The sequence below is a fragment of the Ambystoma mexicanum genome, chromosome 6p, assembly GCF_040938575.1.
Source record: "Ambystoma mexicanum isolate Mex_15411 chromosome 6p, UKY_AmexF1_1, whole genome shotgun sequence".
NCBI lineage: Eukaryota > Metazoa > Chordata > Amphibia > Caudata > Ambystomatidae > Ambystoma > Ambystoma mexicanum.
In genome coordinates, this window is record NC_090935.1 from 1,467,798,122 (window position 1) to 1,467,810,170 (window position 12,049).

General features: G+C 52.4%; 1 protein-coding gene across 1 annotated transcript in view; it reads left to right on the forward strand.

Annotated features, from left to right (window-relative positions):
• Positions 1–446: 446 nt before the first annotated feature.
• Positions 447–12,049, forward strand: part of LOC138511067 (C-X-C motif chemokine 11-like) — a 98,490-nt gene continuing 86,887 nt past the window's right edge. The window contains exon 1 of the mRNA XM_069626567.1: positions 447–653. Within this exon, the coding sequence (XP_069482668.1) occupies positions 593–653 (61 nt within the window). The 5' untranslated portion in view covers positions 447–592. The remainder of the gene's footprint in view (positions 654–12,049) is intronic.

Below are 12,049 nucleotides of genomic sequence, written 5' to 3' on the forward strand. Positions count from 1 at the left end.
AGAATAGTTTAAATATGTGCCCAAAACCTTCCCTGAGGTGGATGAAGAAGTCTGGAACGTCTCTCGAGGGCTGGCACTCCTGACTAGAAACCAGCAACACAACCGACCAACTTTCACTTTCACTTTCCAGTGGCACCTTCTCCTATTTCACACCCGCGTGTGGGTGTTGAGGAGGGCACTTTGGCGCCGAGACAACATGAGGTAAAATGTGCAATGAACTGCCAGGGAGTTTCTGCTACGGAATCTCCCCACAAACAGTCCCGATTTGCTGTCGACCAACGCAGGCCCGTGGAACCTCAAAGAAGAGCCATATGCTGTGGAAATAAGGGCCCTGGGCGCTAACTTCGAAAGCACCATTGTGCTGGAGGTGGGAAAGTCCCACGTGTAGCAAGTTAAGCATAAATAACGCCTCGCCTTCTTGTCGAGGAACAGGGCTTAGTCAGGTTTGCCACTGCAGGTCACCCTGCGTGGGGTCAACGGTCAGGAAGCAACAGTGTGCTCGGTCTCCAGGCGCTGACAGTGTGCTCGGTCCAGGCGCTTGACAGTGTGCTCGGTCTCCAGGCGCTTGGCCGGGGAAGAACGCATAGCAGGGATGGCCAAGATACTCGCCCTGGTGCTCGCGCTCTCCCTGTGGAGCACTCTTGCAGTGCACGGTAGGTCTTCTGTCAACACTTAAGCCTTTCCCTCCTTGAAGCATAACTTTTTTTTACAAGAAATAATGAAAATATGCCTCTGTGTTGTGGTGGGATGTGGTAGGATGGTACTGTCGGCAGAGGAGGGATGGCCAAAAAAGGAATTGGCGAAATTCGACAATTATTCTGTTCCACCGACTGGGCGAGTGTACACCTTTTATTACCGCACTTTTGGCCCTTTTTTGCGTGACAATTATTATTATTTTTTTAACGACATGTCGCTTTTTGGGTGGCCCGAAACACACAAATACCGAAATTATGAACAAAAAACGCAGCCTAAAGGCAGGGCAAAAAACACTTTCCTGCCCACCCATTGCCAATTTTCCTGGGGAACGGAATGAGCCATTTCGCCTGCCTACAGCGGCTTCAGTTTCTCCCCATGGTTCTTACAGATGGTAGGATCCCAGGTGAGTATTTTTGGTAGCGGGGCCCAGGTCCAATCCAAGCCTTAGGCTGCAGCTTAGGGCCCCTGCTAGGTGTCATTCCCAGTGCTGTTATGATTTACAATGGAACATATTCGGGGCTGCAAGATGGCCTCCGATGAGCAGGGGGCGACCTCATGCACATCACAGCAATCACAGACGCAGGAGCCCCTAAATCCTGTGGGGGCCTGTTTTGGGATTCAGCATCAAAGGGTCTTTCTGGAATGTGAAAACCAGTGGTCGAAGTGTGCGAAAAGAAGTAGTGGAACTGTGATCCTTGCTAGCCCGCACCCAGTCCCCACAAACCCCATCACCACACTGCCTCCGACACACAATACAAACCCTCAAACACATGCACCTGCTGTCTAAGGGATCGTTCAGTGTAGTGCACTGAAAGAACAAGTTTCAATTTGTTCCTACACTGTTCCGGAACGGTAGAGGAGCACCGCTCCCAACCGCTCCCGCTCACTTCGACCACTGGTGTGGTCTGGAAGGTGGCAGCGCTAAAAATCCTGAGGTGCAGACGGTCACTGGCCACCATTGGGTCTTCTGGAGGCAGGGCGCGGGCCAGGAAAAGCGGCCATCTCACAGGTAGGAGCAGGCGAGGGGCGGAGGTGGGCAGGGGGTGGGCTCTCCAGGGGGTGTAGTCAAAGGGAACCAGCAATGGCTCTTCACGCCACTCTCAGCAGAGAGCTTTTATTGCCATGAACAAGTTTCGGGCACTTGATGCTATATTATTAAATAATGCAGGTCCAGACTACCTTTAAAGTACTGACCCCAGGAACAGTTTGTTACAGTGGGTGCTCTTAAAAGGAACATTTATTTATTCACCCAATAAAAAAAAACTTGATAAATAAAATGCACTTAATTTTGGGCTTGCATGTTGGGGAAACATATGCACATATATGGGGGAATTCCCAGGCCAGGTGCAAGCATGGCAGAGGATTTCCTAAAAAGTTAACAATGAAAAGCTGCCTATATTGTCTATATCTACATTAATCTAATCGAATCTAACAATATAATAGAAGGGCAGGTGTATGTTTGTCCGATGCAGTCTTAGCTTAGCAGTCTTAGCTTCTCCTGTTGTCACCGCTAGAGGGAGCTGTTGGCTCAAGAGGAGGGGAGGAATTGGCGTTCATTTATGGTGTCTTAGCAGCTGACTAGGCACCTTTTCTTGTTTGTGGGATGTTTTATGGGAATTAGACTCCCTCATCTGAACACCACTGGGGTTTCGTATGAAAATCATTGTTTTGTGGTATGTTAATCCAGTTGAAACAAAAGACTACAACTCCCAGAATGCATTGACCTGTTGCACGAAAAGCCCAGGACTGGAGACAGGGGTTCAGGTGACATGGAGTCACCTTGCCAAAATATACTCTTTACAGGGAGGCAACACCCGTTTGAGTAAGTATGGAAAAAAGCAACATTTGTACACATTGTTTGTTGCTGCCCTTTAAGTTTTAGCGAAGGGGTCAGGAGTTGAAAAAATAGAAGGGTTAAAGGTTGAGGGAATTGCACTTAAGGGGATTACTTTGTTTGGTGGTTGTGTGTTGTATTTACTGTGAAAACATGCCTGTGCGAAGGAAGAAAATGATTATTGTAGCAACAATTAATGACAAAGCCAACAGTTTTGACATGTGTCTAGTGAAAAGATGTTCTCTCTTCCGTAGGTATTGCAATCACATGCACACGTGCATTCACAGTGTGCCTAGCGTTACCATTGCGTGTTCAGGTTGCCACCGTTTCATCGGTTTGTTAATATCCAACCTGTTACAGGTGATGTCATCATACAGTAAGGAACTCGCCTCATTGCCAGGTACTCACACTAATGCCCATCTTTTGCCAATGGGCGACAGCAACTAGCGCACTTTACTGGGCATTTCAATATCTTGCCATTGCACTTGCATCATATAACTACAATTTGGTGAGTTGTATAGAACTTCCTGGAGATGGACTCTGATCCAATGAAGCCACCGCCCTCGGCTATTTCTGGATCCTTGGACGTCCGCATGCCATGTAATCCTGCTTCGCCTTGTATAGTGTCTGCTCCCTGTGTGATCTTGTGCATCCCTCGGTGCCTTTTCCTGCCCGATTCTCCCCAACCTCTCGTCTGCACCCGTGTTCCCCTGTTTCTCGCAACTCTCTCTGTGACCCTCGCCCTCCTGGTGAGATATTCCTCTATTGCCCTTGCCCCTCCACTTGACCCATTTCCCTTATTCCTGCCCTGTGTTCTTGTGATCCTCGCACTGCTCACCCCTCATGGCGCCTTTTACCAGGCTTATGTAGCCCTCGCTATGCCCACTGGGTTCATGTGCTGCCTGTATCCTCTTTGTGCCCACGTTCTTCTCGTTCTCTAAGCCACTCTCCGTGCCATCTGTTCCCCTTTCTTTTGCCTTGCCCATGCCCCCCTAGCCCCCCTGCTGCCCTCGTTAGTAAGCCCAGTGACCTCTGCTCTGAAAACTGTCTTAGTGCCCCGCCTCAATAAATCACCTTCTCCCTCTCTGTGCCATGCTGCCGTTAGTCTCCTCTCCTCCCCTCTCACACTATGTGCCACACCCCTTCCACGTGCCCTTGCTATTTATTTATATATTGAGGGCAAAGTGCTTTGACAGGAAACACATATATAGGTGCACACAGTTGCCAGAGCAGTCCACAAATGACCAAATAACGTATGTAATGGAGGGGCAACAGTACTTACACCAGGGATAAAACTAGAATGACAATGGACAAGTGGGGACTAATTATAGAGGTGGCGGGGGAGAAGAGATTCAAAGTCCAGCGGGGGAGACGGGCCCTATAGATTGTGGCCTCCTTCCATGCGTAGGAGATGGAACGCAATGGCTGCTTTCAAGGTAGGGATGTAGGGAGTCTTCTTGATATCAGGGGTAGGGAGTTCCAAGGAAGGGGGTGGGAAGGGAGAAGAAGCTGGATTGAGCCGATGCACAGGGTGGGCGAGGGGCAGGGAAGTTGGGAATGGATGCCGGGTGGAGAGGGGCAGGGGGTAGTTAGCCAGTCGGCGGGGCGAGCCTGTGTATAGTTTTGAAGATTGCTAATAGTAATGTTGTGCACAGTGAGCCGGTACTGCCTGGTGGTAGTGTGGTGAGAGATTGTAACGGGTTCATACTGCGAATTTTATTAAGAGATGAACAGAAAAAGGCGGGAAGGCTTTAGAGCAGGCGTGAGCGATAGTTGAGTCGACCAATTACTAGAGTGGATTCCAGAAAGGTGGGCGTGAAGAGGGTGGATCCTCCGTATATTTAGTTGGTCGATACTTGCAGCGGTCAAAGATGAGGTGATGAACCATTGTAGCGTCACATCGCTGACAAAGAGGACCCCAGGAGTGAGTGCCTTGGTGGGATGGAGAAGGTGGTCAAGGTGGAGGATGAAGCGAGGGGAGGAGGTACGAAGCGTTATCTGCAGGGAGGCAGATGACTTCAGTCATAGCAAAGTCGAGTATTATATAGCGTTGTGCCACCAAGCAGCAGTTGTCAGCAGGACAGTCACATTTTCAAGCGGAGGTCTAGGCGGTGAAGGAGAAGATCTGCGTGTGTCATCCGCAAATAAGTGGTAAGACAACCCAAAGGAGGAGAGGAGCTCACCGACATAGGAGGTGTGCATGCCGAAGAGTTGTGGGTCCAAGAAGGCGTGTTGGGGAACTCACACCCGGAAAGGGTTGACATCAGAGACATCCATGCTCCATGAGATGCACAAGGTCCAATCTGAAAGTTAGGCAGCAAGCCAGGCGGGAGAAGTGCCATGGAAACCGGGTTTAGAGAGTGTTTGTGAGAGAGTTTAAAGTAGCAAAGTGGTGCAAGAGGACACAGGCGTTGCTGGGGTGGGGGACTGAGGGAGTTATAGCACTGGCTCTTTTGGTTGTAGCCCCGGATAGAAGCTCAGTGGGCTACAACCGAAAGACTAGCTAGCCCCGAGTCCTGACAGTCCCGACATTTAGAATAGACTTGGATCTTTTCCAGACCTAGCAACACCCCTGCAAGGGGATCAAGATGGTGAGAGCTTAGAAAGCTGGAGACATGGATCAGTAGAATGTCCGTTGCGAAGCCCAATTGGGCAGAGGTCACGGAATCTGTCGGCATCAAATTCGCTTGTAATCCTATTGAAAGCCACGCGTTTGAGGATTTTAGAGCACCGAGGGAAAAGAACACAACAAAAGGGGTTTTGTCGACTGCTTGTTAACAAAAGCTACTTTTATGGCATAGGAAGGAAACATGTGAGATTAATTTCCCTGTAGCCAATTTTTCCTAAATTCATCTGTACTTGACTCTTTGAAAGGGGCCTGCATGGTCCAGTGCTGACGGGTTAGCCCTTCCAGGCACCCAACCTGGGTTCGAATCATTGTATATTTATCTTGGGCATCAAAGTTCAGTCATTCCAAGCATCTTGGTATGTGTGTCCAGGCTCCCCCGTCTTTTGCATTCCTGGAGGAAATGACAGTTACCAGACCATGGAGAAAGTGGTCACCCATCAGGAAAGTTATGACCCACAACTCTGGCCAGTCCTTGGGAGCTGTGCGAATCGCCCAGGGGCGTTGCTAGGGGGGGGCTAAGGGGGCTATAGCCCCTGATCTTTTGGTTGTAGCCCCGGATAGAATCTCAGGAGCTACAGCCAAAAGACTAGCTAGCCCACAACCCTAACCGTTCAGACATCAGCTTAGCCCCGGGTCTTTTCCAGACCTAGCAACTCCCCTGGAATCGCCTATAAGGTATCCATAATCCTTAGCATTCTATATGCGCTTGAAGTATTCCCCCACAAGGGGGGAAGGCTCTGCGGCTGGAGCTAGGACTCCAGTCACGGGTGACCCTATGGAAAGTGGCCATATGTGAGTTCTGGCCCGATGTAAAGTATAAGTGGGGTTCGTCAGACTCACTGCTATACAGCACTCAGGCCCGCAGGGAGTACTTAACCAGAAGTGTATGGTTCAGGGGCTTGGAATCTTTGGGAAATAGTCATTGTCACCCTATTAATCTATTCTGCACTGGGGAATTCGAAATACCTTTATTCCTGAGCAACTTGGGCCGCCAATCACGTATATTGGATCGCGTGACACTTCCGACCAGGCTGGCGGAAACGCGCGAATATGCTGCTTATCCCCGCCAGGGCCTCTTCGGTGACTGTCCGCAGAAATATCTGGTTACGCTTCGTCTTCCCGCTTTAATACGCTGTATTCTATACTTGCGGCTTGATCTTGCTCCCGCGTTAGCTAACACGGGAGCTCGGAGGCGCAGAAGTAGACAAGAACGCATTTGCTGTATTTGTGCGACCCAAGTTGAAACAGTGCGTCATGTGTTGACAGAACGTGTGGCCCTTCGGGTCCTTTATGGAAAAGGTTATGCAAAATACGCAAGTTACGTCAGATCAGTGTTGGAGCCAGAGGCGTTGCTAGAGGGTGCGGGGGGGGGGGCTGAGGGGGCTATAGCCCCGGGTCTTTTGGTTGTAGCCCCGGATAGAAGCTCAGGGTCCACAACCAAAAGGCTATAGGTACCCCGAGTCTCGACAGTCCCGACATTAGGGTAACCCCGGATCTTTGCCAGACCTAGCAACACCCCTGCTTGGAGCTCTTGAGATGGAGCAGAGTCGTATGTCCTCACAGTGTCTACTTTCCACATCTGGCTCAAGATAAATGCCATGGATGCATTTTTAAAGTGAATATTGCTTATTAACTTGACATTTTAAATACGTTGTGATGTTATTGGCTGAGATGTTGCTATAGTTGTTCGGAAAATGGCAAATTGTACGGTGTGACATTTTTAGATCATTGTGGAATGATGTTGATGAATTGTAGGATTGTGGTTTTCACAATGTTTTATATAATGTTTTACATTGTGTGTATTTTTATATATCACAACTGTGTTTGCTAGTGCGAAAGGATGCTAAATACATTCGTATGCACTTAATAAATAAAAAAAATAAAAAAATGTGAAACACCCGAGAAATAAACAGACTTGGACTCGAGCCCAAGTTGTATGGCTGCAAGGGTTAATCCGTCCCCACCGGACCACGACAGCCCATGGCCACTATATGGCTCCAACAGCCCTGAATAATTAGCTACACCACACAAGTCCCTTTGAAAGGGACTTCTGTGGTTTATTTCCTTAGCTGCACTCATAGTGCGCTTTGCCGTGCTCCACAACAGCACGGCAAAGCGCACTATGATTACCGGTCCTTTGGAAGGGACTCGTATGCTTTGTGAATTTCTCTGGTTCATTAAATATTGCTTTGATGCACCGGAAAAAAACACAGGCTGGGCCCAGCACCACAAAAATACACAGGCTGGGACTCCAACCCAGACGGTGTTGGGAGGATAGCTCAGGGGCAACGTGCTCGCCCAGGAAGCAAGACGGCACGGAGCAACGCAGGTTGATTCCCAGGGTCCGCTTAGAAACCTCTGGGAATTAAGCGCGGTATTAATAACCGATCAGATCGCATGGCTGAAAGAGCTTATCCTCCACCACGGGATCGCAGAAGTCCCCTTCAAGGAGCAAGGCACGCATGCCTTGTTTAACTGTATACACAGGCCGTGTTTGCCTTGTTCACAGGACAGCGCAGTCCTAGAATGTTGTACTAACACAGCAAACACGCCCTTTTCAGCGGAATGACTACGATTATCCAGCCCCTTGAGCTCCTGTAAAGTATTTTAGCAAATGACGTGTACCACATCAGGCTGCGTTCACCAACAGCACAGTTCCTCCATCAATTGCAATCTCTCTCCAAAGCATATCTGTGGGTGCAGCAATCCCAAAGGAAAGCCCTTATGATTAACCGCACATTTACAGGCCGATTCATGGAATAAATGTGCGCCGAAAATTCCGGCGCAGAGGGGCCAATACGTGCGCTGCGCCGAAAATTAGCGAAAAGCGCAGGGAAACCAGCGCACGTCGATTCATGGAAGTCCGTGCGCAAGAAAAGCAGAGGACGTGCGCTGAAAAAGCGCGCGGCGCAGGCCGGCGCACAGGTCAACCAACGTCGTGCGCCACGGCCACTGCGCTATCACTCCGAGCGCAGCGCACAGCTCTAAAGTAGGCGGAACACAGGGCGGGACACTCGGAATGGGGAATAAAATGGGGCACAACACTCGGAATGGGGAAGAATGTGGGCGGCACGGGGAAAGTATAGGAGGCAAGTGCGCGGAACGCCCACACGCTCGCATACAACACGTATTCATGGAATAGAATAGGGCAAAAAAGCGCACGCTCAAAGCAGCGCACAGGCACAAACAGGCACAAACACGACCGCCACAAGAAAGCAGGCGGTAGCGCCTCTGCGCCTGCAAGAAATGTGCGCTAAAAGGTGCGCCAACAAATAGCACCTATATACAGACATGATCAATGTCCAATACTGTGGCCCTCCAGGACAAATGACGTACAAAGGGGTACCCACAAACACAGACACGCGCTGAGAGAAAAAATAAACGTGTGCGTGCATACCGGGGTGCGCGGGAAGTTGCACACGCGATATGGCCGGGTACGTGGATTACAGTGGTGCGCGGGAAGTTCCACACGCGATTAGTCAGGGTACGTGGATTGCAGGGGTGCGCGGGAAGTTCCACACGCGATATGGCCGGGTACGTGGATTGCAGGGGTGCGCGGGAAGTTCCACACGCGATTAGTCAGGGTACGTGGATTTCAGGGGTGCGCGGGAAGTACCACACGCGATATGGCAGGGTACGTGGATTTCAGGGGTGCGCGGGAAGTCCCACACGCGATATGGCCGGGTACGTTGATTTCAGGGGTGCGCGGGAAGTCCCACACGCGATATGGCCGGGTACGTGGATTTCAGGGGTGCGCGGGAAGTTCCACACGCGATATGGCCGTGTACGTGGATTTCAGGGGTGCGCGGGAAGTTCCACACGCGATATGGCCGGGTACGTGGATTTCAGGGGTGCGCGGGAAGTTCCACACGCGATATGGCCGTGTACGTGGATTTCAGGGGTGCGCGGGAAGTCCCACACGCGATATGGCCGGGTACGTGGATTGCAGGGGTGCGCGGGAAGTTCCACACGCGATTAGTCAGGGTACGTGGATTTCAGGGGTGCGCGGGAAGTACCACACGCGATATGGCCGTGTACGTGGATTTCAGGGGTGCGCGTGAAGTTCCACACGCGATATGGCCGGGTACGTGGATTTCAGGGGTGCGCGGGAAGTTCCACACGCGATATGGCCGGGTACGTGGATTGCAGGGGTGCGCGGGAAGTTCCACACGCGATATGGCCGGGTACGTGGATTGCAGGGGTGCGCGGGAAGTTCCACACGCGATATGGCAGGGTACGTGGATTTCAGGGGTGCGCGGGAAGTTCCACACGCGATATGGCCGTGTACGTGGATTTCAGGGGTGCGCGGGAAGTTCCACACGCGATATGGCCGGGTACGTGGATTGCAGGGGTGCGCGGGAAGTTCCACACGCGATTAGTCAGGGTACGTGGATTTCAGGGGTGCGCGGGAAGTACCACACGCGATATGGCAGGGTACGTGGATTTCAGGGGTGCGCGGGAAGTCCCACACGCGATATGGCCGGGTACGTGGATTTCAGGGGTGCGCGGGAAGTTCCACACGCGATATGGCCGGGTACGTGGATTTCAGGGGTGCGCGGGAAGTTCCACACGCGATATGGCTGTGTGCTCCCAGGCATTACCTGTACACCCTCCACGGCCCCTGCAGGCAGCACACACCACAGGGAACTACCCTGCACACCTGCTCATGTCTCCCACCACCCCCACCCCCCATCCACCAGGGACACCCTCCACCAGGCCCCCACCCATGTCTCCCACCACCCCCACCCCCCATCCACCAGGGACACCCTCCACCAGGCCCCCACCCATGTCTCCCACCACCCCCAGCACTGTGGGGAACCTGCCAGCAGGCCCCCACCCATGTCCAACCCATGTCTCCCACCACCCCCACCCCCCATCCACCAGGGACACCCTCCACCAGGCCCCCACCCATGTCTCCCACCACCCCCAGCACTGTGGGGAACCTGCCAGCAGGCCCCCACCCATGTCCCCCTGGCCCCAGGTCCTGACGATACACAATCATGGCAGTAATGGCCAGCATACCCAGCACAAACACCCAGGCAAGGATTGCATGCACCCACATAGTGAATGCAATCACATGACACAACCCCAAAGGCAAGTATGCAAAAGAACACATGTCTGTCACACACACATACACAATGGGTGCAAGTGAATGTCAAAACCCATATCATGACATGTAAGAAACCAAAGAGAAAATAACACAAGTGTAAGATAATATAAAAATGTATTAAAAACACAAATCAAGTAAACCAATAAAACATACAACTATGTGGCAAAGTAAATAAAAGGTCCATGTCCGAGAACAAAAATGATAAACCAAAAAACAAAGGATTAAAAAATCAATATAATTTGTCCAAAGCAAAACCATGTAGTAGGAAATCAAAGAAAAACCATTACGTCATGGTGTAAACAATAAAAAAATTAAAAAATGTATCTCCCAAAATATAACAATATATACAGGAATGTTCCAGGGTCCATGAGCCCAACAGCACAAATGAAACCTAATACTAACTAATAAAATAAATATGTACAAAAAAGTGGCCATTGTCCGAGCGGTCCAAAATAATAAAAATAAAGAAAGGAAACCTAGCACTAACTAACTAAAAAACTATATACAAAGGCAGCGGGCTAGTCCTGCGGCTCACTTGGTGATGCTGGCCAGGGCATCCTCGAACTCCATGTCAATGTCCTGGAGGCGGGACTCTGTCCTGGCCCCGAGGTCTCGCAGGGACAACCCCATGTGCTCACCAAAATCCCTGCGAGCCTCCTCGAGGCACTCAGCCCGCCTCAATGCCCGATGCATGGAGATCTCCGCCCTGGCCATGGCGAGCCGCTCCTCTTCCGCCCGCTGCCGCTCCGCACCTATCCGCTGGCCAAACTCCTCCCACACGGAACACACCGCCATGCCAGGGTTGCCCTGCCCTCCGGCCGATGCCTGCCCCTCTGATCTTGATGGCCCTGAGCCATGATGCCTCCCACGTCGAGCCCGCTGCTGCCTCCGACGCCACTGCCTCTGCCAGCACGACGGCATCCAGGCTGATGGTAACCACCGACGCCGTCGTGCACGTGCCCTGCCCGATGATGCCGGCACATCTTCCATCTGCTGGGGTCCACTTGCTGTGTCGTCCACCCCTGCTGGACCTCCGACTCCCAACTGTGGCAGGGATGGGATCCCCACCGAGCTGGCTGCATTGGTCGGGGCAGGTCCACAGGGGGCCATGGTGGCATCTGGGCCGGAAGACGGCAAGGAGAACGACCGTTGGATAGCCTGCACAGAGGAGGAGAGGGCCGTCAGATTGGCCAACACATGCAGGAACCCCCCGAACATGGCCGATCCCAATTGGGCCACGTCGGCACGGTGCACTTCGTGATGACGTGCGTGCTCCTCCCGGGAAGCACGCACGTCATCACGAATCACAGCCGTGCGCATCGCGACCCCAATCAGGACCTGCTCCACGCGGCCAGGGGTTCCCACGGCCGCAGGTGGAGGGGAGTCAGTTGACATGGACATCCCCACTACCTGCGGACGGGCCTGGGACGGGGCATCACTGCTGGTGCATGGTGGTGCACTCACAGGGTCAGGGACAGCGACATGCACAGGCACCTCCACGGTGACCTGTGCTGCCTCCTGCCCCTGGCCCTGGACTGCACCACTTGCACCAGCAGGGATGCTCCCACCAGGCCCCATGTGTGCACCAGTGTCGGCCTCCTCCTCCTCTGTGCAAACCACCAACCTGGATGGCTCCTCACCGTCTCCCGCCGTAGCAGGCCCCTGTGGGGGCTCACCCACCCCTTCCGCTGCAGCCGTGGGGGCATCCCCGCCGCCTTGCTCCACAGCGCCGTCTCCGCCCTCTTCTTCACTAGCCGCTGCGTAGAGGGAGACAAAGGAC